This window comes from Eucyclogobius newberryi, unplaced genomic scaffold, assembly GCF_026437365.1.
Source record: "Eucyclogobius newberryi isolate DKJ021-1_F unplaced genomic scaffold, fEucNew1.0.hap1 SCAF_12, whole genome shotgun sequence".
Classification (NCBI taxonomy): Eukaryota; Metazoa; Chordata; class Actinopteri; order Gobiiformes; family Gobiidae; genus Eucyclogobius; species Eucyclogobius newberryi.
This window is the reverse complement of record NW_027315746.1, coordinates 23,608,036-23,634,681: the sequence shown is the minus strand read 5'-3', so window position 1 is coordinate 23,634,681 and position 26,646 is coordinate 23,608,036. Positions and strand designations below refer to the sequence as shown.

Genomic DNA, 26,646 nt, shown 5'->3' with positions numbered 1-26,646 from the left:
TGCATATTGTACCGGTAAGTGTGTGTTGATGTGCACTGGGAAATGCATTCAGTGAAACCTCACCGCAGCTGATTTAGAGTCTAGCCTTCCCTAAGCTTCTACAGTGATCCTGCAGTCTTCATTTATTGGTCTGTCTGCAATGCAGTTGGAAAATGCAATTGCACCTCATTGATTTGTGTCTGTTCGGAAAAAGGCTGGTCCAGACTGTGGGCACATGCATAAGTGGGAATGCTGGTACTTTTGTAAACCTTTGCCTATACATTCCGCTCACCATTTCCATCTCTATCTGGTCTTTTCTTCCCACAAATCCATTGTGAACATGCCATGCGGGCCAGGCGACGCTTCTATAGTCGCTTATCATGCCCTCCACCAGCCCGGGCCAGGCTTCCAAGTATGTGTACAGCTGTGCGCCACTGTTGGATTGTATTTTGTGTGGGATAAGTGGGGATTGGCATGTTGTGGGTTCCTTCTTGTGTTCAGAAATGTAACAGCTGTGCCGAGCTTTTCTCCTCCTCACATATGTGGACGGCGGACAGAATGCACACAGAATGAGACAGTGGGGACATGGAGAGGCTGTGGCTCTGGGCAAGACAAATGTCGTGCATGTGTTGTGGGTTAGTGCCGGACGACCTCAGACCAATCTTCGGATCAATTTCTCTTGTCGCAGAATTAATCGTCCACAAATGCAACCAAGACGTTTGTTTGCTTTAGATTTGGAGAGACTGATAATTGCCTTTTGCACAAACTCGCGTGTTAGTTTAACGCCTTTGGTTTTCAGTACATTGATTCAAGCCACTACTACTTGGAAGACACCGAGCTGCATCATCATCTAAAGAAGCTATGCGTCATGAGCTTTCCATTGAGCTGTCCATTTACGTACCATTTCAACAGGCTAGAATATTTGCCGTTAGAATTTTTCGACTTTCTCAGAATTGCTCTACTGCTGTCATTCTTTTACTGTGGTCTAGCCTATTCTCCCAGTACTCTGTAAACTCCCGTCTCGGTCACGACTTGGTTAATGCGGCCTTGAGTGGTACACAATGCGTTGACAAAGCCATTTTAAAGGCTGACTAACACATTAAGGATGTGTGGCTGGCCGTTCTGCTTACTTTGCCGACGCTTCATGCTGTAAACACTGCGTAGTAATGGGGAGGAAGGACATAGGAAGAGTAATTTATGTGCGGAGGAGCGGCCCGGGATGTGCCCTCCCTTTGGGGATTAATGGAAGTCTCTGTCTCTGTTCACAGGAAATATGAAAGGGTCTTTGTTGGTAAAGGCTACGCCACTGCCAGCAAATAACTAGCCCCTGTCACATCAAAAATCCCCCAACCTTAAAATTCATTGCCTTCACCGCTACTCATCCTTCACCCTGGTATTTTTTTTCTTCAAGCCTATGTTTTCTGTCCAAGTAGCTCATTTAGGATTCTGCGGTGCGCGTGCAGAACAGAAGCCCAGGAGACGCTCGCTCACGTTGTTAGTATTCACTGTCCCTTCCACAGTTATTGGTTGAGTGGGAGGAGAGTGCTGTACAGGTGGTGATTCATATATTCACTAGTGATGCTATGTTAAGGCTTAGTTCTTCCTGCTCATGTTTATTTACCTCCATGTTTTTAATCCATTTAAATATGAGGCAGAGAAAACACTTTACTTCTGTAATATGGCGCTTTTCATCCTACAGTGTTACGAAAACCAAGTTAAATAATGACTTTATTTATATTGTTTATGGTTGGTTTGTCAAACCTTATAGTTACTTTATTCATTTTAATTGAAGTTAGTGTTGGCAAAACATTTATATTTAAAACAAATGTAAGATTTTTCATTTAAGAATAATCAGAGATGCTTCTCTATTTGGCCTAATGTATAAATTAAATATATTTGTGAGCTGATGTAGTAATTATGGGTGATTTCAAGTGCTTATTGTGGTTGATTTGGTGATTGTACAAACAAAAGCATTCAGTAGTACAGACAGTAAATCCCACATTAACCTAAGATGCACCATTTCTGGGCTTTTGATATATTCCTTACCCCATGTGTTAAACTTCGTTATCCTCCAATATGGGTGGAAAATCCTTCTTGTTGTGACCGGTGACCAATATGCCTCGGGTTATTTGAGTTTATTTTTAGCACTGGTGCCGGTGAGTGTTAGCGGCTACGGCGGCTAAAGCACACCTCCTCAGGCGTCGCTAAATAAAGAATGGCCTATCAATGGAGAGGAAATGACTGCTTGGCACTGGAGTGTGGCTTCCATCAGGTCACACGTTGCCCCTCCTTGCACCTGAGGCCCCTGGACACGAGGTGAGAGCCTGTTGGCAGGTGTTAATTGCTAAAAACGACCCCCAAATACAATGTCTTTTGCCCTCGCTGTCACTGATATTTCAGTTATAAATTTCACACTTTGATAGAATTTATACTTTGCTGTCTGGGCGAGGGAAGATTAACAAGATGATTCCGCCTGGTTTGTATTTAATATGAAGAATCCCCTCAATATTAGAGCCAGCTTTTCATTTAAATACAGGCGACTTCAAATACCCCTTTTTTTATGTCTGGGATGGTTCCCTAATTTTGAACTACTTTTAACTTTTATATGGCTGGTAAGTGAAATTGGTTCCAGAATGGTGCAACAACAAAGACCTGCTTGCATCAATGGCTGCAGTTAAGGTGTTGGTAACTTTAAAAAAAAATTCACAGACTTTAAATGTCTTAAAGATACTGCTGGGGCGCAATCTAAAGACTTGATTTGTAACGATGGCAACCAAATCAGATCTTTTGAATGAATCGAAGGTTTTCTTTTATGTTCATGTTGGCCCTGACCACTCAATTCAAAATGATCCTATCTATATCTAACTTATCTTTACTTTGGACAACTATTAGTTCACTGTAGTGGCCGAGTGTGTTTGCAGAGAATGGTGTGCCTCTCCACCTGGTACTGGGTTGCGAGTTTGACCAACAACAACCTGGCTTTAGCACTTGTGGACATGTCAGACTTGCATCATCTTGTTGTGGAAGAGTAGTACTTTTCAATAACTTTGATGGAAGTGTGTTTCATAAACCGTGTGTTCTTGGGTATGAATGAAAAAAACAAACTTGGAGTTGTTTTTAAGCGGCCATGATATTTCGAGCTATGCCACCGCTCTTGCCTGAGGAGTTCCACCGTGCAAGCAGAGAATCTATTGGCTCCATATTGACTTCCTCCGGCTGTCTCCAATGAATTTGACATGGATAAGGCAGTCGTGTTTGTGACTAACGGGGGAGGGGCCCTGATAAAAGCAGGAGACCCCAACTGAAAAGGAGGGAGGTAGAGTGAAACCAAGAGGAGGGAACTTCAATGAAGAGGGCTCAAGTTGGCAAAAGCCAGGAGTTGTCAGGGGCAACCCAAATGGTGCTGTGTAACCTGGCTCGCTCACACCCTCCCTTCAGGAAAGCAGCCTACAGCACCAGTGAATATGAGCCTGGCATCAATCTGCTGAAACCGAATACAGCATGAGCACACACTGAATGTCTGCTTTACACATTATTTCTAATTCATTTTCCCCAAGTCAAAATGACTGAGGATGGAGTGTGGACTTAATGAGCTTCATGTTATTCTACGCTTTAATTGTAATACTGAGGATGCCATTCATTTGTTTAATTTACTAGACTGGGAACTGATGGCTGGGCTGGCATAGTGGGGGGGAGTTTAATGGCGATCCTCTGGAAAGGATAAGGCTTATTAGGTCTGATGAGCCTCCTGTCTCATATAACCTAATGTGGCCATGATGGACAGTGGATTCTGGGTTCGGATACACTGGATCCATAAATCCAAGTGTATTCCCATGCCCTAGACTTTGTAATTGCCCATTAAGGGTGGTGTTTGTAGATGGAGGGGCCAGATGTCCCTGATGTGGCTGAGGGCCCAAAGTGGGCCTTTGAAAGGCTGACCAGTTAAACTGAGGAGGAGCATGGGCAGGACACTAGCTCTCATTAATATGACCCACTCTGCTAGAAGACCCATAAAAGGCCTGCTTTAATGTTCTTACCAGAGATGCTCAACAATTTGCCCACAAATGTGGCGCCGTAAAGCAGGGAATTGAATTCCATACAAATTCAGGGCTGTCATAGCTCGCAGCACCAGCTGTCGGTCCGTGTTATATGTAACCCTTGGGTGCCATTCCCTCTCACTTTGCTCTGTTCCACATGTTACATTGATCTTAAAAGCGTGCCTCCCACTGGTATACTTGAACAGAAGACCCAAGCCTGATTGAGGGGGACATATGCAAGGACAACATCAAACATTCCAGTGTTTGGTGCGAGATCACATGACCCGCTGATGTTATCCTGATTGATTTATGATTCAAATGGGGATTCTCGTGTTACGAGTCGCCTCATATCCTTCTGACTTAATGAATATACATAAAGATTCCCTCCGCTCCATGAATCTGTCCATCATGTATGCATAATGCCCATGTCCCAGCCCCAAGTTGTTAGATAGGTCTTTGTAATATATTACCAAATAATATAAAACACTGTGTGCAGGCATATTGCATCTCCTGACTGATGAATGTTTTTTGCAACCACAATGAAATGCTTCCATTTGCAAAACATAAACCCCTTCTACATAAAAGATGCCATAACCGCTGGAATATTTCTGTATTCTGTTTTGTAAATCTGTTTCCACACTGCACTTGGATCTCATAAGTGACCCCAATCCCTCATGTGTGTTAAGTGCACATGTATGCATGGAAGCACCACTTGTTTGTGTTTCCACTGTAAACCAGGGCCACAGCTGCCACAGGGGCACGTCTGGGGGGCCTGTGCCATGCCACTAAACCTCCTAATGTGGATTCCATTGAGGCAGAAAAACAAATGTTAGTCCTTTCAGGTCATCCTGGTGTCCTGTGTTGCCACAGCTGTCATACTGCCCAAATCCTCACTTCCAAAGCCACTCTATCTCTACACATATGCTTTGGAGTTGACTTAAGCTTTCATATTTAATTTCTGTACAGCCAGAGCCTTAAATTACGGGATGATTATATCTGCAATATTGTAAAACTCGTTAAAGCAATGCATGAACTTTATTTGAACTACATATTCCAAGATAGCATCCTTTCCTTGAGTAGGCAGTTTGTGTGTGCAGCTTGTTCGTGTGCCAACATTCCCATCTCCCCATTGCCCTCGCCTTTTAATTTCATGGTGCTCCTCTCTGCAGAATGTTACAGCCTTGTTTGTGTGTTGGGTCATTACGAGGAGCCAATGAAAATGTTATTTACACTAGTTGGGGCATAGGAGCGTTTGGATAGCACAAAGGAAAGCGGCCAGTCTTTGCCAGTCAGTGGGGAATAAAATGAGCGAGGTTAGTGATGGATGGTGTACTTAACTTGACAACTCAAAGGAACCCCGCAGTTTCCGCCTTGGATCCTAGTTGCCTTCTCCAATTCAAAAGGCCTACAAGAAAAAGCAGTTTTTTTTACCCCCTGTGCTGTCTTTTGTTTTTCTTCTCTCTGCTCCACTTTCCCTGGCATCGGCTTACTCTCTTGGTTTGGAAACTGATATGCAATAGACCGCTTCGCTTCGGGTTACAAGTTTTTTCTTCTTCTCATCGTACCAAACGCTAAATCTTGCCGCATGTTGTAGTAAAAAGGTGTGTGCATATTGACGGATGCACACGGCATCCTCCACAAGGGAGGAGCAGCTCTCATCTCGCCGCTGGGTTAAAAGCATTCAAGCTCCTGTCCTTTGTGGGCCTTCACTCAAAGGGGATTGTGATGGAGATGATCTTTGACCCTTCCTTACGCCCACCAAATGCAAATGAGTACACAAAAGACTGGGGCTATTTCCCTGACACTATCCAGATACATGATGGTCGAGAGTCCAATACAATTCAGCATCATATTAGCTTTCAAGTAATAGTGTTTTCGTGAACGCTTGGCTGAACATTTTTATTTCTTAACCAGGTTTCTTGATTTCTATCTTGCAGTGTTGAATACTTAATATGTCATGCTGCAAAAGGAAGAATGTAAGGTTTAATGCTGATAAAGATGGTAACATGTAAATAATCACAAATACAAAATAGAATGTTTATGATTCCATCGCTAAACTTTGACATTGTTACGTTGCTACAAAATGTCTGGTTAAGGTTTCTTTCATCGGAGTACTACCACTACTACTTTCACTGCTGCGAGTGTACTTTTATATCCAAACTTGTCGTCATGTAACCCAGCCTTCTCCATATGTTCTGTTGCGAGGGTAACAAGATACTGCACCTCGTAGGTCCTCCCTGCCAGTGCACATGCTGTTATTGTCCTTGCACACAAAAGATGGGAGAGAAGAGGTGGGGGTGTAATTCAAGATGGACACTGAGGTTCATGGACTACGCCCTTTCCCAGCCTGTATCCAAGTGTATCAACTGACCATTCCCGGATGGGCGAGTTTGACTACTTCGACTTATGACAAAACAATTTAATCCTTTATGTCCCGTACAGCAGATTGCGTACCTCTGTATCACTATTTATATTCTAGCTTTAACTGCGGCTGAAGTGCCTTGTTAGATTTTAATGTCCCCCCCATAAAAAGCAGATTAACATTTTTAACTAAGCGCCTTTATTTGCAAGTTGATATCGTATGCAGGGTTAATGAATATAACTGAATTACGCTTGACATTTCGGTAATGTGAGGCCTCACTGTTGGGTTTAATGATTCCGAGTCTTGGTTCACCCTTGAGCTACATTCGCAGTAAAGCATTGCGCTAGATCATTAGCAGCCATACAATGAAAGAAGTGCCCTATACAAATCAATTTCTTCAGCTTGTCGAAACAAACCGCAAAATCTGCATTTAGTTAACCGCTCTAATCTTTTTAATATTCCCCATCTGAATTGAATTTAGCCACAACATAAAATTTACCTAGACAGTTCGGCAGCACGTTTTATAGCCTGAATTGCACTGCTTAAATGTGCTAGAATGAGCATGGCTGTTTGAAACTTAATGTAAAACAGTTGCTGGACCTGCAAGCTTGCCAAATTCATTTTTTTCTTCTTCTCTGATTTTGGTGCTTGCTGAAAAATGCTGTTGCTTAAACAAGATGTCATCATTGGACATGTCAGCCTGCATATTACCGAGATGTTTTTTCCATGTTTTCAATTAATCCGGCGTTTGCAAATACACAGAACCTTAGCTTGTTTTAAAAAGCCGGAACAACTCTTGAGAAGCTTGATTGGAACCATATGCAGAGAAAAAAAAAGGTCTTGAAACTGTTCCCCGTCGACAACAGACACAGCTGGTACCTCGCTGTGATCTCAGAGCTTGTTGAGTAGACGCTGTATTTTTCCCCTTTCTACTCTTTGCCAAAAACCTACTTCTGGCAACTAATTATTTGCCCACCTCAAGCCAAATAGCATGCTGATGAATAAGCAGCATTGTCATTGGGCTCCTTTTAGAGAATCCAAACAAAAGGGCAGCTGATTCACACTGCACTCATAAAGTTTACTGCTGACCTCATACAACTGGTCTGAACTTGTGCAAAGCTGCTCTTTATACCCCAGATTTACTGTTACAATATTGGACACTACAGTAGATTCCCTTGAGGCTTGTAGCAAGGCTGAATGAAGTGGTTGTTTTTCATATCATTGGCCTTTCAGTACATTTATATTTCTTTTGTTTTAGGTGTACTATTTTACTTTTCTAGTTCAGGGTCCACCATCTGCTTGTCTCCTTTGAGATTTTATTTCTTTGCCTGGAATGTTTCATTGTATGGCATTAAACTTCCTGCATTTAGCTATTTGTTTTTAAAGTCCAAATTAATTTCTTTTGATGCTACCCCAGAGCAAAGTTGTTACATTTACCCTAACAACACATTTTATGCCATGCAGCTATAGCCTATACATATATCATAGCATTTTGATATCATAGAATGGGGCAGCAAGATGTATTCTTGTATTAGTTTATCAGTTTGTACGCAAATTGAATTGGTAATGTTTGTGGGAATAATCACAGTCGTATGTATGGCCAAAATCATTCAACCCATTATCACTTTTGGCACAGCTTGCCATTTGAATGTTTTGGTTCCATCTACTGCGTCCGCCTCATTCGGTCCACTGCTTCTAAGTTATGTGCATGTACGTGTGGAAAAAACTGCAGTGGAAGCATGATATTTATTCAGTTTTTCTACACCAAGACACCAATAGACCAGTACAACAATAGTAAACCAATATGTTGAATGCATTAGCAACACTGAAATCTATAGCACTGCGAGACACTAGCAGTCCCAGGCCTTATCTTTTCGACATTAGCGTTAGTATAAGAGTTACAATGCGCACTGGCAGTCTGGCAACTCTGCACAATTGAGTTACTACCCAACTCTATCCAACCCTTATCATTACCACTTCTAACACACTAGGATATTAAAGTTTGTTTTACAGCTTCAATCAAGTTGCGCACACCTCTATAGACGCGTGTTATCGAATTCATATAATGTCAGTTATTAGGCTGTTCATCTCCAGTGACTGTGCGTATTGCCATTTATGTCCAGGGAGGAAATGGAGCGGTGGTGGAAGAGATTGCAAAGGATATGAAGGAAAAAAATAATAAAGGTTTTATCATTGTTATCATTACCAAGCCAGCGGTGCACAGTTTCTTCTACCTAAGCACACACCTGGTGCCGAGATAGCATGCAAAACAATGTCCAATAATCCCGCTTTTAACTTCAGGGTTTAAAGCAGCCGATGAAACTAATTTGATTTAAGTTGTGTAAACATATTCTCGTGCCCACTCCACTGAATCAAAGGATTGCGAATAAGCAGCGAAAGCCGGTTAGTATTAGCACAATATGAAGCAGACAGTGCAAGCAATAAAAGTTAGCCGGTGCTGCCCCCGTCATTCCTACTTTAAAGTACAAAAAGATCAATTTCAGTTTGCGGGATTGCTATTCTTGTACCTGGAGGGCTAGCGGAGGAGTTTTTACACAGTATGGAAAACTTTAATACCGTGCCAACAAATGATGAGCACTGAACAGCTTTTATGAGGCGTGCTGGTAACTTGGTGCCAGATTTGCCATACATGATGGGAAATGCAGACTACGGACTGTGCATGGAGTTCTTTTGAGTGCAACAAAGAGGCATTTCGTGTTGGACCGGCTTCCAAACATGAGGTTTTTATTCATGGATTATTCCAGCTTTCGGATACATGGAGAACAAAGGACGGGCAGAGGCGCACGTAACTGCATGATGGATTAGGATGCAACGCGGCGAGGTTTGATGGCTAATCATCACTCCTGAAGAGTTTTTGAGGATATGCTCTTGTAGCCGTGGGGACTCAAAACACAATGGGACTGAATGATGAGATGCAAGGCCCAGTTATGGTTCCTATTTCTCTCCTTTGCCCCCTAGGACAGACTGGCGGCGTTGCATATATTTGGACATTATTGTAGAGTTTGTTTTTTTGTTCTGGTAGAGAGGTTACTTTATGCAGTCATACTGTGGTTGCACTTTTAGCCTGATTAAGTCTAACACAGAATAGTAAGTCCATTATCCTTCTCTTGTTAATTTGAAATATGCAATGTGGTATTTCAAAATGATTTAGTGTGGTCAAAAAAATGATACCTGGAAACTAATCAATACTAAGACTAAAACTAGCTACTGTTTTAACAAGTATCATTACTGTAGACCCTTTCTTGAATAGTTTTAGTATGGTTTTGATCTGTATCAAAATTAGTTTGGACAAGACAAAGTCAAATTAAATATAATTGTGGCAAAAAAAATAATTAAGAGTGCTTCTAAGATTGATATTTGTATTGAGTATCAAGCCTAGTGAAATCCTAGTGTTACTATACTGATTAAGGTTCAAAATGTCAGTAATTTAATACAAACCTCATTTGAAAATGTGCGGAGAATGTAAAATGTCATTAACGTATGGAAGTGTAAGCCACAGATGGTGTCATACTTAAAGTTCAGATTTTTTTTAGACCATATTCAGACCATATTCATGTTTTCTCAGCTTGCACACCAGGAATAGCATTTTCCAGATGTATTAAGAAAAAAGACAATCAGAAACAAAACCGCAGAACGCACAATAACTTCACTTGCATCCAGACTGACTGTAAATAAAGTGCACATTTCAACTGCTCTCTCTGATCCCAAGTAGCAGCAATAGCAGTAGAACCTGTCCTCCCTGCCTCTCATGTTTATGCCACCTGCCTGTTCCTGCCACCGCTGCCAGAGTCGCTGTGACCCTGACTAACACTGCGATCACGGCGAGGCGACACGCTATTCCCATGAGCCCTCGCCTTAAAAACCCAAGGTCTGGAAACATTTCCCTTTCCTAGCGTGGACACATTTGTACACGACCTCTCTCGTGGTTTGTGGTGTTTGTGCCGCAGACAAAACCCAGGACAGATGCGCATGCTGTTGCTTGTGCCCTCCCCTTCAAATTCTCCATTGCTTTGCCTATTATTTTTTTTTTTTTTGCCATCGCACTAATCTGGGACTCATTGTGTCCGTAATGAAACACAGCTGCAGCCGATCCTCTCTCTTCAGCCGATTACATGGAGCACACAGTCCAGTCACAAAATCACGCTCCCGACAACGTTAATGCGCCGCTAGTCCCTTAATGCAGAAAGAGCATGGGAGACGAGACCCCTTCCGTTCATTGGACCGGAGCCAAGACTAATTGTTCACACCCGATGTTGCATTTGGAGAGTCTTCCGGGACAGGGAGCTGGTGTATCCATCCCCATTTGCGATCGGCACCAGCCGAGTAAATCATTTCATTTCCCCCTCGTCTGTATGACTTCCATTATATCCACATGTACAGAAATGCTTGTGTGGAGACTATGGACAGCAGCCAGTTTAGAAAGGCTTCAACCAACATGGAATTGTAATGGATTTTTGTAATTGGTGCAAAGCAACTGTTCACATTTGACTATTCAGGTCAATTCTTAGCTTTGACAATTTGTCAACGGACTGATCTGTAAATTACATGATTACTACATGTTCAATGTTATGCTAAATCGACTCCCGGCCTCACTGTTTAGCACCAAGACACTGCTCCGCTTTGTGATAACATTGTTATTATGAGTAGGGATGACAGGATTATTTGGTTAATCGATAATCAGGATTATTCAAGTCACAATATAACCGGAAGGAATGAAATGATAATGATGAGGACAAATGTAGGCAGCATTGAGTTCAGTTAAATGACAAATGGCAAAATTAAGGGTTCCAGTGATTACAGAATATAATTGTAACATACATTCTATATCATGGCCTCCTTATGTGGCGATGCATGGGGTGCTCTTGCATGTCTATGAAACCGCTTTAGTGATACATACAACATTTTAGGATGTTTTAATTTTTTTTATTTTGCAAATTAGCAACTAAATTAATTCAGTATTTTAAAATGGCACATTTTAATGAAAAATGGCAACTAGAAAAACATTTTTGTCCATATTTATCTGACCAATCTTTGTCCCCTGTCGCCACTATTTCATGCATAATGTAGAAAGATAATTAAAAGCTTGGACAAGTGTCATCTCGGGATGAAAAGCATGACGTCAATTGAATTGGCCGATTTTTTTTTTCTTCCTCTACTGGCTCCATCACATTTCAGTGCACACTAGAGATCACTGGCCATTGGAATTGATACTGGCCTTTGAAGACACATTTTAATGCCAGGTGTGAACAGTGCCAAAGTGGCTCCCTTTCGGCTGTATGCATTATCTTTATTTAGGATTTATTGGAATGAGCTATCTTTGCTCCACCAATTATCCTGTAGTTGGCTCAGATTCTGCTCCTTCTACAAAATGATCCTACAATGTTGTCAATTCAAGTAAGTGAATGCCTCCAAAATGAAAAGAAAAAGAAGAAAAAGCCACAGATATGAAAGTATTTAGGCGTTAAAAAAAAGATGTGTCTCTTTTACAAATTGATGAAACGTCAAACAGCCGACCATAATGACACAGAAGAAATACAAACATCAATAAAGAGCCACTTCGAAAATCTTTGAGCTTCAAGGTTGTCGTTTTCTTCCTTTCACTGTTGACACTTTCAACTTCCTTGCAACGCGATAGTGCCAGTAAAGCCTTATAGAGTTGCCGACACTGATTGCTCTGCACAGTCGGATGTTCTGCATTCACCCACCCATGCAATGAAAAAAAATGTCCTTGCCCCTCCAAGTCAGATCCACTCACTCACTTCACTAGTGCGTCCTCTTGTTACGGGTTAGAGGAGAGGTCATAAAGGTCAAAACGGGTTACAGCTAACGCATGTTTTACCTATGCGTCCCAGTATCTGCAAAGGGATCCGGTTGGTTGACGCGTTAAGCTGAGGCGATTTTGAATCCGTACATATGTTTGCTTCCCGCTGCACATAACAAGCTGTCAGGAAAAATACAAAAAAATGACATTGAAAAGCTTTTGAAGGGAACATTGTAGCCAGGCTTTAATCTTTTTTGTGCCGTCCTTTTCTTTAAGCATTGGCTAATTGTGTTACAGGCAGGAATTTGACATGTTTTTGAACGTACGTTAACGGCTAACAAGCATTGGCACACGCTGTAATCCTGCTGCTTTGAAGATTCAGGTTTTTGTGCGTTTATGTTCCCTTCAAATAAACAGCCTATATTCCTAAAACATTTTTCTATTTGAAATCTGTTATTTGTTATAAAGTCACACTATTTTGTCCTTATCTCCATAGTTGAAAGCTATTTGACCTCATGTCTTCAGTCTTGATGCTAACAATTTCAAAACTCCACACACTAGGGCTGCACAACACATTGTAAAAGTATCAATATTGCAATGTTATAGCTGGTATAATAATTTCTTTTGCACATAATAAATATTTTGGAAGAAAACAGCAGTTTTCATCTGACAGAAATGTACTTTTTCTATTTCATGAACGGCAGATTTTATTCTTTTTTTCACAAATTTGTAATTTGGACTTTTATTTTATTTTAGACTTGCCTTGTTCCCGACTAGTAAATTGAGACTGGTATCGTTCAGTTTAAATGTAACTGAAATGACTGTACTGAAAGTATTACAATATCACAACACCATCAAGGTCGTCCATTGGATGGAAAATTACTGTTTTTTTGTTTTTGTTTTTCATGAAAAAGTTGAAAAGGGTAATCAAGTTTATTCAGTCTAACAACCTTGATTTAATCTCGGTTTTGTTTTTATTCAAAACGTTTTTTCAAATATCACAATATTTTAGCTTCATACAAACTTGCTAGTAAATCCTCTAGTGCCAAATCCTGGTGTTTTTGTTTTTAAAATGTTTTTTTTTTTAAATCATACAATAGGAAATGCCAATGCCAAGGTGTTCCCAGTAGTTTAATAAAGACGAAGATGTTTTTAAGGTTTTTAGTGCAAGAGACTAGTGTTGTTACAATACTGTGATTTCAAACTCGATTTCAATACTAATACTACATTGTGTCGATACCACAATGACAATTAAAAGTGCTCTTTTTTTTAAGTCAAGGTTTAAAACCATTTTCTGCACAAAATAATAGTACTCAAGATGTGTCAATACTTATAGTATCTAGTTTTGATTCTACTTTCAGTATCACTTAGTATCAGATTTTTGATACTTTTGACAACCCTACAAGGAGTTTGGCTGCCTGAGACTAGAGTCCGTGTGTGGCACAGGACAAGTGAGTGAAATTGCACATAATGGTGGGTAGCTGTTACTTAAATGGGCTGCCCAGAAGGGTGACTCAGTGTTTTTGTTTAGCAGCAAGAGAATGTATGTCTCTTCTTTTTTTGCAGCTGAACCTCAAAGGATTTAGTTTTTTTTGGGGGGAAAAAACTCAAATTTGCACAAATTAAGCCGGTAAACAAGGGACCGAATCACTGTAACATTGAGACGCGCAGAGACGGCCCTATCTCAGAACATAATAGTCTTCTCCAGAGGCTGCTATCTTCCTTTGTCTGTGGCTTTGTTTCACTGCCAGACACATGCCTTTTCCACATTTTCCCCCATGCGCGGATTCAAAAAACAACAACAGCAGCAGGGATTTTGTGATATAAATGTAGTTAAACTTAAACAATTAGACACATCATGATGAACCCGGAGAGGTGAACTGTAAAGCACATTATCTTGTCATTAGTGCATCTGCAAAATTCGTAACTGATTAAGAAAAATTGTGATTGCTGGACAACTTTGGACAACATCTTCGAGAAACTACATGGTTGGTAGAAATCTTGCGTTATGTTACTGTGCAAGCTAATATTGCGATCACCAGTTATAAAAAGTTGCTATGCTAATGCTCAATCATTACACATTATGTAAAGGCCTCCTCTCTAAACCTGTATTTGATTTTGTTGAGTAATCCCACTTTAAAATGTGTTGAAAATGGCTGTCTTTGTAATGTAGCAATTTCCAGTTAAAAGGCTGATCAGGACCAGCGTGTTTACGTGAGCGCTTAAGTTAGTAATTGGATGCAGTGGACTGTGTCAGTCTACCTCAGCTCATTAGCATATGTTTGATTGACAACACGGCTATATAAAACCTCTGCTTCTGTGATTCTTTATGAAGCTATACGGTGTGCAGGAAACATTCTTTCATTATCCGCAGTTCTTTGCTGGTAATTAGCCCAAAGTCATTATTTCTGAGAAAATGAGTTTTATTTGAATGAAGCATCGTTCGGCGAAGTCTTTTGTCGTTTTTCTATCACAATGACTTTGAGTTTCTTTACTGAACCTCTTCACTGTCTGGGTATTCTAAAGGAGTTTTTACATTTTCAAAAGCAACAATGATTTTGACCTTTGCAGCATCGTTGTTAAAATCGCACGTCGGGGAGTTGACTTCTTGTACTATTGATGTAAAATGGACTCTGCCGATTGTCAATAGTTGGGAAGATGTTTGTTGAACTCTGAAACACGGCAGAAACGTTTGATTGAAGCCGCCTCAATGTAAATAAAATAAAACACTCGTTAGCAGGTAATGACCCATTGAATGCAGAAGTCATTTGCTGGCGTGATCATTTAGCCAAAATCGACAGAGCAGTGTGCCGGCCAGTCCCTGGGGAAATGCAACATTAATTGGCACACGTGTACTGTCCAAATTTTGATCAATGTACTTTGATTGCTTTGGAACATGTCCACTGTACACTCCCCTTTTCCTCAGTTTATTTCTTTTTTGATCAAATTAAATCTGTATTGCTCAATCTTTGACCAGGTTCTCCCAGTGGGCCAAGCTACTGTACTGGTGTGTGCGCGGTGTGATTAATACTCACCTATTTTGTTTCCCTTACACAAAGGCCTAGACAATAATTGTCCAAGCGGAACAATGGGTCGTAAACATTGCTGCCGGCAAAGATTATTTGCTTTTCTCCCAGCAACAATGTAGCACAGAAAGTCTTCATTCAAAACGGCCTCACAAGACCCCGTGCCAGTAAAGGTTAACATGGGTCTGCTCATTCTCTGCCCTGTCTCTTTGATTTTTATGAACACTTTTGACAGCCATGATCAAGGGCATGGACTAACCCGCTCCGAGCTGGTGCTTTTCAGATCAAAAGAGCCCAATAATGTCACATTACAGGTCGGACTGAAGCAGCTTTAGTGCCCAGCCCTCGTGATCACTCCTCTGCACAACATAACGTTTCAGGACGTCGTGTACAGAACTTTAAAGACGAAACCAAGAGTGATGCTTAAAACTGGACTTACAATGTGGACTGGACGAGAGGCCAGTTGGTCATATAACTCTTATAACTGCCTTTTATTATTTCATGTACATTCAATTTTTAAGTATCCAATTTGTGTACAGTGGCTATAAAGCAGTGATTCTCAGCATTTGGTTAAAATGAAGGATATAAATTGTGTTGAGCTTATCCTTTAGGCATAGATTTTAAAATAACATGAATTAAAATTATAATATTGATTGTGTATTAGGATTGCATGATGGAAATGTTTGCGACATGAGTGCTGCAATATCAATATTGCAATGTTTTAATATGCATAATATCATTAAAATGAACAGAGACAAATTGGAGACTGAAAAAGTAAAATTATGAATAATAGAAAAGAAAATAATAAATACTATCAACTTTTTTATAAAAAACAAAACCTGGAGGGAGGACTGCTTTGTGTCTGTTGCAATATCGATTACTGCACAGTGTTGCGATATACTTTTGTGATGTACAGTATTGTGCGGGACTATTGCTTATTTGACAATCATATCACAAACCCTAATCATATCTAATGTTCTATTATACCTATAGAGTTTCTAAATTGTCATCTGGGAACGTTCCCCATTATCTATATATTACGACCGCTCTTAAACCCAAACTATAAAAAAGTGATTCATGTTAAGAGTAGCATCAATGCGATTCCTATTGCTCTCTTCACATATCTCAAGCTTTTTATTGCTACAGGGCGCATTAGCTAGGGGGTTATGAAGGTAGGGCAGTTATAGCCCCACAACCTATATGGGGCGACACAATAAGGTCAAAGGAAGCTGTTGTGGACACAGTGTGCTCGGCTCGTTACCTGTAATTGCAATGTGAACATCTGCCATTAAGGCCGCCGAGGAGGAAGTGAGCGGAGGCGCCATTTTCACCTCATAAAGGTGCCGGGGGCGGACTCGGAGAAGACTTCTGCAGGCATAAACTACACCGCAAGCCAGAAAATGTTGCATACAGTAGCACTTTTCCGGAGAGATTTGAGTCAGGCTAGCTCCCATGATGGTGCGAAGAGAGCAGGAGAGTGAAGGTGGGGGTCAAAAGGTTACACAAAGTCAATTCTGCTTTCGGCGTGGAATAAGTGATGGTTTATGTATTAGGGATTTTAAAATGTAATATTTTTCTTGATTTGTTTTTATATATTTTTTTGGAAGATAAGCATAATATTGGCAACTCGTAATACATGCGTTGTGCTGATGTTTACCAAACCTCCACCAAGGCGTTGACCCCATCCTGCAACGCTGGGTATCTAAATGAGAGATCATGACATATGCTGATTATTTAGGATGCAAAGAGGGTGATAATGATGACCGATAATATTCTTTGGGTCGATGTGTAGGGTAGATTTAGTTAATTTTCCTCATTCTGTAATATATATTTACTAAATAATTCACATACAGCCCTGCTTCACCACAGACCACCTCTTCTCACAAAATATCATTCTGTCCTGGAGGATTACAACTGTCTATCTTGATTAGGATTCTTTTTTTTTCCGCCTATTGATTATTTCAGGTGTAAATTCCCTTTCCATATCGCCACCATTTTATTTGACAATGGTAGAAAAATGTACATTGAGAAATCATCCACTAAAATTCAATACTGGGATCTCTATCTACCTCTTGTGACCGGGGTTACAACAAGCGATCAAGTCTTTGAAAAAAAAGCCCAAAACAAGCAACCTGAGTCCCACAATTAGAAGTTAATAACATAATCAACTAAATGTTAAATGTTTTATATTGTCACTGCACGAGCTCACATATTTTCACATTTAGTCAGCAAAAAATGCCATCTGCTTTCAAAATTTGCTTGCAACTTACCAGAAATGGAAGCCCAAAGTCGCTATAAAGAAGCGAACTTTGCTTGTGACAGATACAGAATCTTCCAAAACACTTTAGCTCAAGTTTCTTTCCATTTTCTCCCATTTTTCTGCTTTTAAAGGATACAGTGAACCCTCGTTTATCGCGGGGGTTAAGTTCCAAGAAGAACATGCGGGAGTCGAAATCCGCAAAGTAGAAACCTTTATTTTTTTACAGTTATTATACAATGAAATACTCCATAAAACATTGAAGCTCACGCGCGCTCTCACCGGCCTCTCACGCGCGGCACACTCTCACCGGCCTGTCACGCACGCCGCTCTCACCGGCCTCTCACGCGCGCCGCTCTCACCGGCCGCGCACACGCGCGGCACACTCTCACCGGCCTGTCACGCGCGCCGCTCTCACCGGCCTCTCACGCGCGCCGCTCTCACCGGCCTGTCACGCACGCCGCTCTCACCGGCCTCTCACGCGCGCCGCTCTCACCGGCCGCGCACACGCGCGGCACACTCTCACCGGCCTTTCACGCCGCTCACACGCGCGCTCTCACCGGCCTCGCAAACTTCAATCTGGCAAGCGGTTTTACGTACGTGTACATATTAATCCATAACGTTATTGACACACAGGTAGAGAAGACGCGGAGAGACTGTTTAGCCAATCAGAATGCAGAACACAATGCATGATGAAAATCCGCGAAGCTGCGAGTCCGCGAAAAGTGAACCACGATATAGCGAGGGATCACTGTACTCAAAACACTCCAGCACTCCACCATTGTTGACCACTGCGGCCATATTTTCGATCTTGTTTGTTTATTCCCCAGGCTTGCGCTGGAAGGCATCATAAAGACTTACAAACGTTTGACATCCCTGGTAATGTGGTCACTTTAATACAGCTCTAAAGCCTGTCGTATCAAGCCGCCCGTCTCGGTGACTCCCCCAACCAAATCCCAGTAGCTATGCGCACTGATAACTGCACAACGATGTAGCTTAGCCTTATCAACACTTGGCTCCAGTGACACAGTAATCCACACAATTCTCACCCGCCATTGTGCTGGGAAACACTGTCGGAATAATTGTCACGTCCCACTTGCGCTTTTGCCTAGCCTGTTTGCTAACTTCTCCTTTCATGTTCGCTTGGATATAGGCTTACAGATTAAAGTAGCGCGGCGGAGTCGGAATTGATTTGCGATTTCATTTTTCACAATGGGCTGATTTGATTGAGTGAGAACAACCGGCTCAATCGAGTAAATATGGAAAATAAGATCGTAAATAGTGTCCTGCAGTTGGATTAAATTCTAGTTCATTAGTTGTAAGTCCCGTTCAATTGCATCTTATTGTTGCTGCCATATTCTGCCTCTCATGCAATGATAACGGTATCTTTAGCCACACTGCTAATTGCATTCTGGGCAAATTTCCGTCTCACAAACGACCAAACGAACCAATGGGATCAAATAGAATGAAGGAGTATTTTAATTTGCTAGACTAAACTTTTATTGTGGCTCTAAAGAAGTCCCTGTTATAGTGGGGAGCTTTGATTCGCCACTTGCTTCCTCGCTTGCACATTCTGTCCCCAGCAGGAGTAGCATCCCCCCCCGACATGTAGCCGATAAGGGGAGACCGCCCCCACCAGCTAATCATTGATGAGACTAAACCAAGAGGCTTCGACTCTGTGAAGAACATTGAGGTGACTGTTGCCTTGGTGGGGAGTCTGCTTGTCTTTGTAATTGTGCTTTCAATATCGCAAGTTCTCAAAAGAACATTGGCTCTTGGACGACCCTGCGAGGAAAGCACTACAAAAAGGTACGGAAGGAACATCAATGCAAATTTAAAGGTAGATTATTTACCTATTCTATTCTGGTGGCGAGTTGGCCGCCCGCTTGTCTTCATGGAGATGTTGCTTTGCCGAGAATGTTCCCTAGCATGGTGTCGAAGTCCGTTCCGTTGACATTTACACCACATGGCCAAGTCAAGTCAGATCTGCGGAGAGGCAAGCAAGGTCACAGACAGACTGTATGCTTTTCAAAACGATAAACACCTGTAATAGTTGATTGGACGCAAAACAGACCAGATTAATGTCTTTACTGTGAAATGTTCCATGTAAACCAATACCATCTCGAGACAAGCAATTGATGAACCCCTCACCTAGAAAAGTTCCATAGTGCAGCATTGAGAGTTTTAGGCAGTACCATTTGACGTTACAGAGGACCACTTCCTAATATTCTAATCGAGACTGCGTTTTTATGATGAGAAATGTAAAAATCAACAATATGCAGCAACCACACAATGGCAAGTGCTGAGGGAATGAGCTGCTGCAATCAAGCTCAAAGGACGAGCCAGCTGCTTGTTAAACTGTTTATGCTCTGATGCCATTCCTCTTTAGTTTTTTTTTAATTGCCAGAGAGCAGCAGTACAGACTGTCCAGTTCTGTATTTCCCCTATGCAAATCCTTTACACATTTGAGGCCCGGGTGCAAAATGCATGGGTTTTGCGATGTGCGTTTGAAGTGCGGCGCATTAGTGAAACGCCTTTAAGGGCTTAGTCTGGCAAAAGGCAGTATCATCGCGCCCAGATCCAAGCCCGGGCTACAAACAGTTTACTTTTCTCTGAAGAATGGGCTGGTTTTTGGCAAAGAGAAAGGCACCTAATGCTCACCTTGTCATTTTGTCCTCTTTTTGAATAATAGCGCTGAGAGTTTAACTCAAAATCGGAAAAAATAGAATTCTTTGTTGGTTTTTGCTGGCCTGTTTGTGAAAGCAGAACATGGATTGAATCAACACAAAACATGTCAAATTAAATAACAATTAGTTTTGCATTACTATTCAAAACGTTTTGAGTTTAAAATTGAGCCTGTGATTTGAAGAATATGAACAAAAACGGCTCTAATGATGTGGAATACTGTTGTAATATGCTACACACAGTTGTTTACTCGCCAGCCTTGGAGCGGTTAAAATTTGCATTTATAATAGCAGTAATAGGGTGAATAACATATGCATGCACAATTATAGCGCACAGCCATCTTATTAAATTAACATTAGTGGTGGTGGTTTTGTGCTTTTAGCCTTTTGGGCAATAATTGCACAATTAGAGAATATGCTGTGAAGAGGGTTTCTGGTTAGCAACTGAATGTGAACAGTGTTGTAGAACGCTGACCCCTATTCAGCATGTCCCGTTCAATCTGGAGCTGGGATTAGAACGCCAAACCCAGCACTGCACTATCTCCTCAACATACTGCATGATATTTGCAAAGTGGCTGAATAAAATAAGACCTCAAGGAGTAGACTGATGATATTCATGTGTATTTGTATTTTTCCCTTATAATTTTGATTATACAGAAAACAAGTTATCAAAAGTACTATGCGAGTGTGGGCAGTATTGACAAAAATGTAACATCTTCATATTTTCTAGATAACATTCAGACTGTATTGTGTCAGTACAACAGAAACATTTTAAAACGTGTCAGTTAGAGTTTAAATATATCTAAATGACCTACAAAAGTGCAGCAATATCAATGTACAGCTCTGTTTGGAAGTTCACCGTTAACGTTTTTATGTCTTTGTGGAGATTTTTTTTATTGAATTCAACCTACTTGGTATTTCAAATATTGCACCTTCACGATACAGAATTGTGACATTCCTAAAAGTTAGAGTTGAATAGCAGTTTGTGTGAAAGCTCGCTCACTGGAAGCTTAATGAGATGAAGCTTTTACGCATTCAGTCCTAGTCCCTGATTTACTACTCTGCCTTGTCGCCAGTAGGGGCTAATGCATTAGAACACGGCCACTTTTACATGCAATCACCAGCACACCGCGTCCATGGTGCCATTAGCGTGGGTGTGGCCGTGCAGATTTGCCACCGGGGTCCTCTTTGCCGAACGATGAGACACATGATGACTATTCCTCTGCTCTGACTTCACTTTCCAGAAATGTTGAGGCCAGAGTGTTATCTCACGCTAGAGGTTTTACACATTCACGGCACATTTGAAGGGGGCTTTCCACTTTGCCGACTTGCAGTTTTTTGGCAGTCAAATATAGTAAAACATTTACTTTTCAGCTTTATTCCCGGTCCCCAATGAAATGTATCTCTTTCCCCTGCCTGGAACCGTTTGTGCCTGTCTGAGTCGGCCGTCACGTGATGGGGCAGACAATGGAGAGGCTCTCTGGTTAGAGGTTAGCTGGGTTTTGTGTTGCTTGTCAGGAGAAAAACGGGGGGTGGCATCCCGGCTGTGAAAAGGATCATTGAGTCGGAGGTAATTTTGGGCCCCGGTGCAGGGCATTAGTTGGACAGGCCATTCTGCTGACAACCCAGTTTTTTTCTCCTCTTCTCCGTTTTTTTTTCACTCTCCTAACCCCAACCCCCAACGTTCCTGCTGCATCGGCATTTATGTCCAAAGCATGGCCTTTTTCATTGTAGCCATGACGACGCGTCTGATTGGGTGTGGCACTCCTCTGTATAGCCTTGAATCGATGTCGGTAATTAAATTCAGATATAGTTGTATTCAAGCTTTTTGAAACCAAAACATCCTATTTCGGCTAGAAAATAATACTACATTTTGGAAATTGATCTCCAAAATGTTGCTAATCAAATGCTAAGATATGCTAATCAAAAATGGCATGTTTTCAGCCTTTTCAGTATATTAGAATCTCTCAAAGTAAAATGCATGATGAGATGCAAGTAACTAAAATGCTGCTATTAGTTGCAAAATGGCTGTGTTGCAGTTTTATTGGGAGACATTTTGCTTACTTTTACACCCAGCATGATGCAATGCAATGATGGCTAATATATCGGAAGTCGTAATTTGTTATGATTTAACATACATTCTCCAAACCCTTTCTAAGCTGTAGTAACAGCTGCCAGGTTTACCACATGTGTTTCGCTAAGACGCAGGAGTGCTGCCTGATGATAAGTGAATAGACACACACTGGACATGCCCATTCATTATTATTGAAAACGGCTGAGCCTGCTGGGAGTTTGTGCAGAGATTGCTGTGGGGTCCAGGGAGCTGAAGGGCCTCTCAGAAGGCTTGTCCCGATGGCCGGGTTTCAGACAATGTTAAAGAGTTGTAGCTTTACTCGACAAGAGGGTTGAGGCTAAAATAAGTCACAGTGGGAAAGGGGCTGTCGAAAGCATTGTTGGACGGTCACAAAAAATGGAAGGAGAGCGCAAGAGAAGTTGTAAATATGAGGTTGGTATTTTAAGCAGGACGATGGGTGATGTAGAGTAGGGCTGCAAGATTAAGCACAATTTAATCCAAATCGCAAATTGAATGGATGCAGTTTTTTAAGTTCCACGATTTTCTCTATTTTTTTCTGCATGAAATCTGCCAACCTTAAAGTTTAAATATATACAAAAATGTTCTGAAATGCATATGATTGTTGTTTGTCCGTTCATAGTTCGGTCTCTTTGTCATTTATCCTGGATGATTGCTCTGTGGACTCTGGGCTATTTGCATACGTTTTGAAAAGTATTTTTTTTAAACCTGCAAATTGCAAATAAAACACTGACTTGTCTACTTTGAACAGAGTCATATTATTAAAATATAAATCCTATATTGAATCAAAATGGCAATGCTTGTTAGAAAAATTGCAGTTTGATCGTTCAGCCCTAATGTGCAGTGGAAGTCGTTGCTAACAATTAGAAAAATGTCAAAATGATATGTTATGGTTAATTTCAGGCTTCGATTATGCCAATTGAGTGATATAATATATAATGCATGCTTATTTGTCCGTACGCCATAAAGTTGGTATCTGAATTTCATGAAACCACTGCAGGTCGTATAAAATATCACCGGACTAATAAAAGCTCCTTGTCTTGTCGAAAAAAGTAGAATGAGACCCTTTTAAGATGGATCAGATAGGAGCTTTATTGATTCCAAAGAACATTCCGGTACAATGCATTTTTATTTAAATATACAGCAATGTTGCTTGGGTATACAATAGATAAGGACAAGGGCATCTGTCTACAGAAGGGTTCAAAGATAAACTAATTGGGTAAGGGTAATTGAACAAGGAAGGTGATGGTCAATAAATAGTTCATTCCAGCGCTGAGGAACTATCTTGTCATCTTCTATCTTCATTATTGGAGCTGCCGGCGGCTTTACAAGGTTACCCCACCGCACACGTGCTGTTTAGCAATATTTAGATAAATGGCTCTTCTCAAGATAAAAATCCAGTTTGCAGCGCTGCTTTCTCAGTTTTGTCAGCGTTCACGTCTGCTAGGCGGAAGTAAACCGATAAATCTGCGGCGTACTTAGCGCTACGATTCGACAAAGCAGGATAAGATTTTCATTTTTCAGGGTGGAAAAGCACTGGTGCTGTTTTTAAAAGGTGCCTGGTTGTTATTTTGGTCAGTACAGTGGAATATATTGTGATTTATGATGCACTTTGACTGTGTTCACTAGCAACAAACATGCAATCATCAAAGCCTAAATGTTTTCCCAAGATGGGATCACGATGCTTGCTCTTTGGCGCAATCGATTGCAAGTGGTTGGCAGAAACTATTAATTTAAGCCTGGGGTAAAAACTTCAGACTTCCTGTACATTCTTGTTGTGAATCCTCTACCCCAAAACCCCAAGGACCCTCAGTGCTCCCTAAGGTGCAAGCACAAAAGAAGATTAGGTACCCCCTCCGAGGCTTTTGTTAAGCTATTCCACATCGGTTGTTAATAATTCAAGGCCTCCACACATTCTGATCTCTTTGGCTGCAAGGATTTTTTTTTGTAACCCTTTTATAGCTTTTGTGTTGTACCAAAAAAAAAAAAGCGTCTAAAATGGGCGGGGTTGCAGTTTTTTAATGGTGCGATTTGATGAGGCCAAAGTATTGTATTTAAAACTTGTACAAAAATCAAATTGCTATTAGATTTGCGATATTGTAAATGTTTTAGAAAGTAGGATTCTGTTCAAAGTGCACATTACAAACAACTCTGTGAGCATTAAAACTTTTAAGAGTGCCCTGAATTTCAGAACATGTTTACAGTTCTAATCATCCTCTCTTTTTATGAAAAATTTGAGAATTGCGCCGACTCAAAATCTTTTAAAAAAAAATTTTGAACCTGAACTGGAGTAGGAGAAGAAGCGGGAGTGTGTTTTCAATGGAATGCACAAACATAAAGTGAAAATAAGCAATATATAAAGACTTCCTGGGCTTGCTGTTGGGGATGCTTTTGTTTGCTTGCCATCACTCACTTGTTTCTTGGTTGTTGTACTCCAACCATCGGGGGCACCAGTGGGACTGCAGCCCAGATGAGCCGCCTGTCTGCTTGTTGCTCTCCTTGCACACATCCAAGATTTTAGTTTTTCCCTGGGATACCTAGCTTGTGTGCTGATGAAATAAACATCACACGCAGAAAGTCTGTGCATCTCCGGAGAATGTGTGGATCAGTAGTCATCCGCAGCCATGTCATCGGGGACAAAGCTAGCATGAGATAGCTTCCCTCGGCTGGCAATGGAAAGCCTTACCCAAAATAAATGGGAAAGAAGTCAAACAAAACGGCGCATTTAAACAAGTTTACACATCATGATTTTGATTTATCGCTCGGCTTTTGAGGTGTTTCCCCTTAATAGCCCTAAAGCATTGTACTTTCCTTTTTTGATTTACTTTTTTTTTTTTTTTTACTCCCACAACTCTCTCCTCTGCTGCACCTGTTTGGAGCAATACCTTAGGGGCGCAGCTTGCAGTGAATAATGTATGAGTGTGAGGGAGAATCACTAAACCTTTGTGGACCTTCTGTCTGTGTGTCTGTCTACTTTCTGTCCGACCGCCTCCGTTCTTTTGTCTCAACAGTTTTTTTTTAAATGTATTCGTTTCTAACCCTAGTGTTTCTCTGTCTGTCTTGCAGTGGGTTTTGCTGACTGTGGAAGAGGCCCGGTCAAGTTCGAAAGCGGCAACCCATCGGATTTCCGGATAGATGAGAGTGGAGTGGTCTACGCTGCAAGGGATCTCCAGCTCTCTGAACCGACATCGTTGGCAATTAAGGCCAGCGATATTGTCACCGAACGACAATGGACCACCCATGTCGACGTGTCTGTCCCGTTAAAGCAAGTAAGCATGGCGCACAATGAAAACTTCTAATCGTGCAACAGGAATACATTTTCGCCATTGGACGGTCAACTTTTCATTACGTTGAAAATAAATTTCTAACCCCAAGTTTGTTGAGCAGCAATCAACAAAATGGGAAATGGGCCCCTTGCATTGCAAAATTGGGGGGGTCAATCCTGGGGATGTCACAATTTCAAAAGTTTGTGTTACAATTATCATGAGAAAAACATCCTAATTTGACAATTATTCATGATTGTTTGTGAGAATGTGTGAAATCTCATCCAACACATTACTATTTCTAAAAGGGTGTGACCAGCGTTATGAAATGTAATGATCTGAATGACACAATTAAGTAAATGTGAAAAAACAGCCAGATAAAGTACTTGATATTTTTGTTATTTTTTTTCTATACATTTTTTAATTATAGAAAATGTTGATGGAAGTTTTAGAATGAAGACAAATGAACATATGCAGTTATTGATTCATGAAATAATTATTGTGGCCCGGGGGCACGTGGCGTTACGCAGAGAACAGCTGTAAAGGCGCATCTCTCTGAGTGCTTGTGATGGGCCATGAGCGAGAGGAAATGTGGAGCAAAAGCTCAAATCAGAGGGGATCCAAAACGTTTTTGACACCGTGCCTTTCATGTAAAACAACCCAAGAACCACAAAAATACGACCCGCTGTTCTTAATCCCAGAGCAAGTCTTGATTAATAAACACGCTTCAATGATATTTGCCTTTTAAATATGAACAGGAGAGGCACATAACCCGTTTCTCACAACTGTGACTGTCCTAATAGAGGAGGAGAGGGCGAGAAGAGAGCAGTACAGACACACAGTCCTGTTGGAAGCAGATCAGACCAGTCTTTCTGCTGTACACTTTGATCATCATTTAGCAACACACTTACTGTTTTTATGTTATTAACGCTTCAATTTTGTTTGGTATTTCAAATCCTTGCCAGATTAAAATTGGATGGTTGGTAAACTTCTAAAATATTGAGACATAACAGCAATTACTTCAGTGAAATTAATGTGATTTACAACTTACACACGTTTTCAATGTATTTAAAATGTCCTGGACTAGTTTAATCATCATGCAGGAGGCAAAAAATAAATGCTTTAAGACCAGAACTCAAAAACTGAAATGCCTATTTTATCACA

The 26,646-nt window shown here is 41.0% G+C and overlaps 1 protein-coding gene across 1 annotated transcript in view; it reads left to right on the top strand.

Moving 5' to 3' along the window:
* Positions 1 to 26,646, top strand: part of cdh2 (cadherin 2, type 1, N-cadherin (neuronal)) — an 88,280-nt gene that overhangs the window by 17,305 nt on the left and 44,329 nt on the right. Inside the window, exon 3 of the mRNA XM_072441562.1 lies at positions 25,286 to 25,488. Coding sequence (XP_072297663.1) covers positions 25,286 to 25,488 — 203 coding nt within the window. The remainder of the gene's footprint in view (positions 1 to 25,285; positions 25,489 to 26,646) is intronic.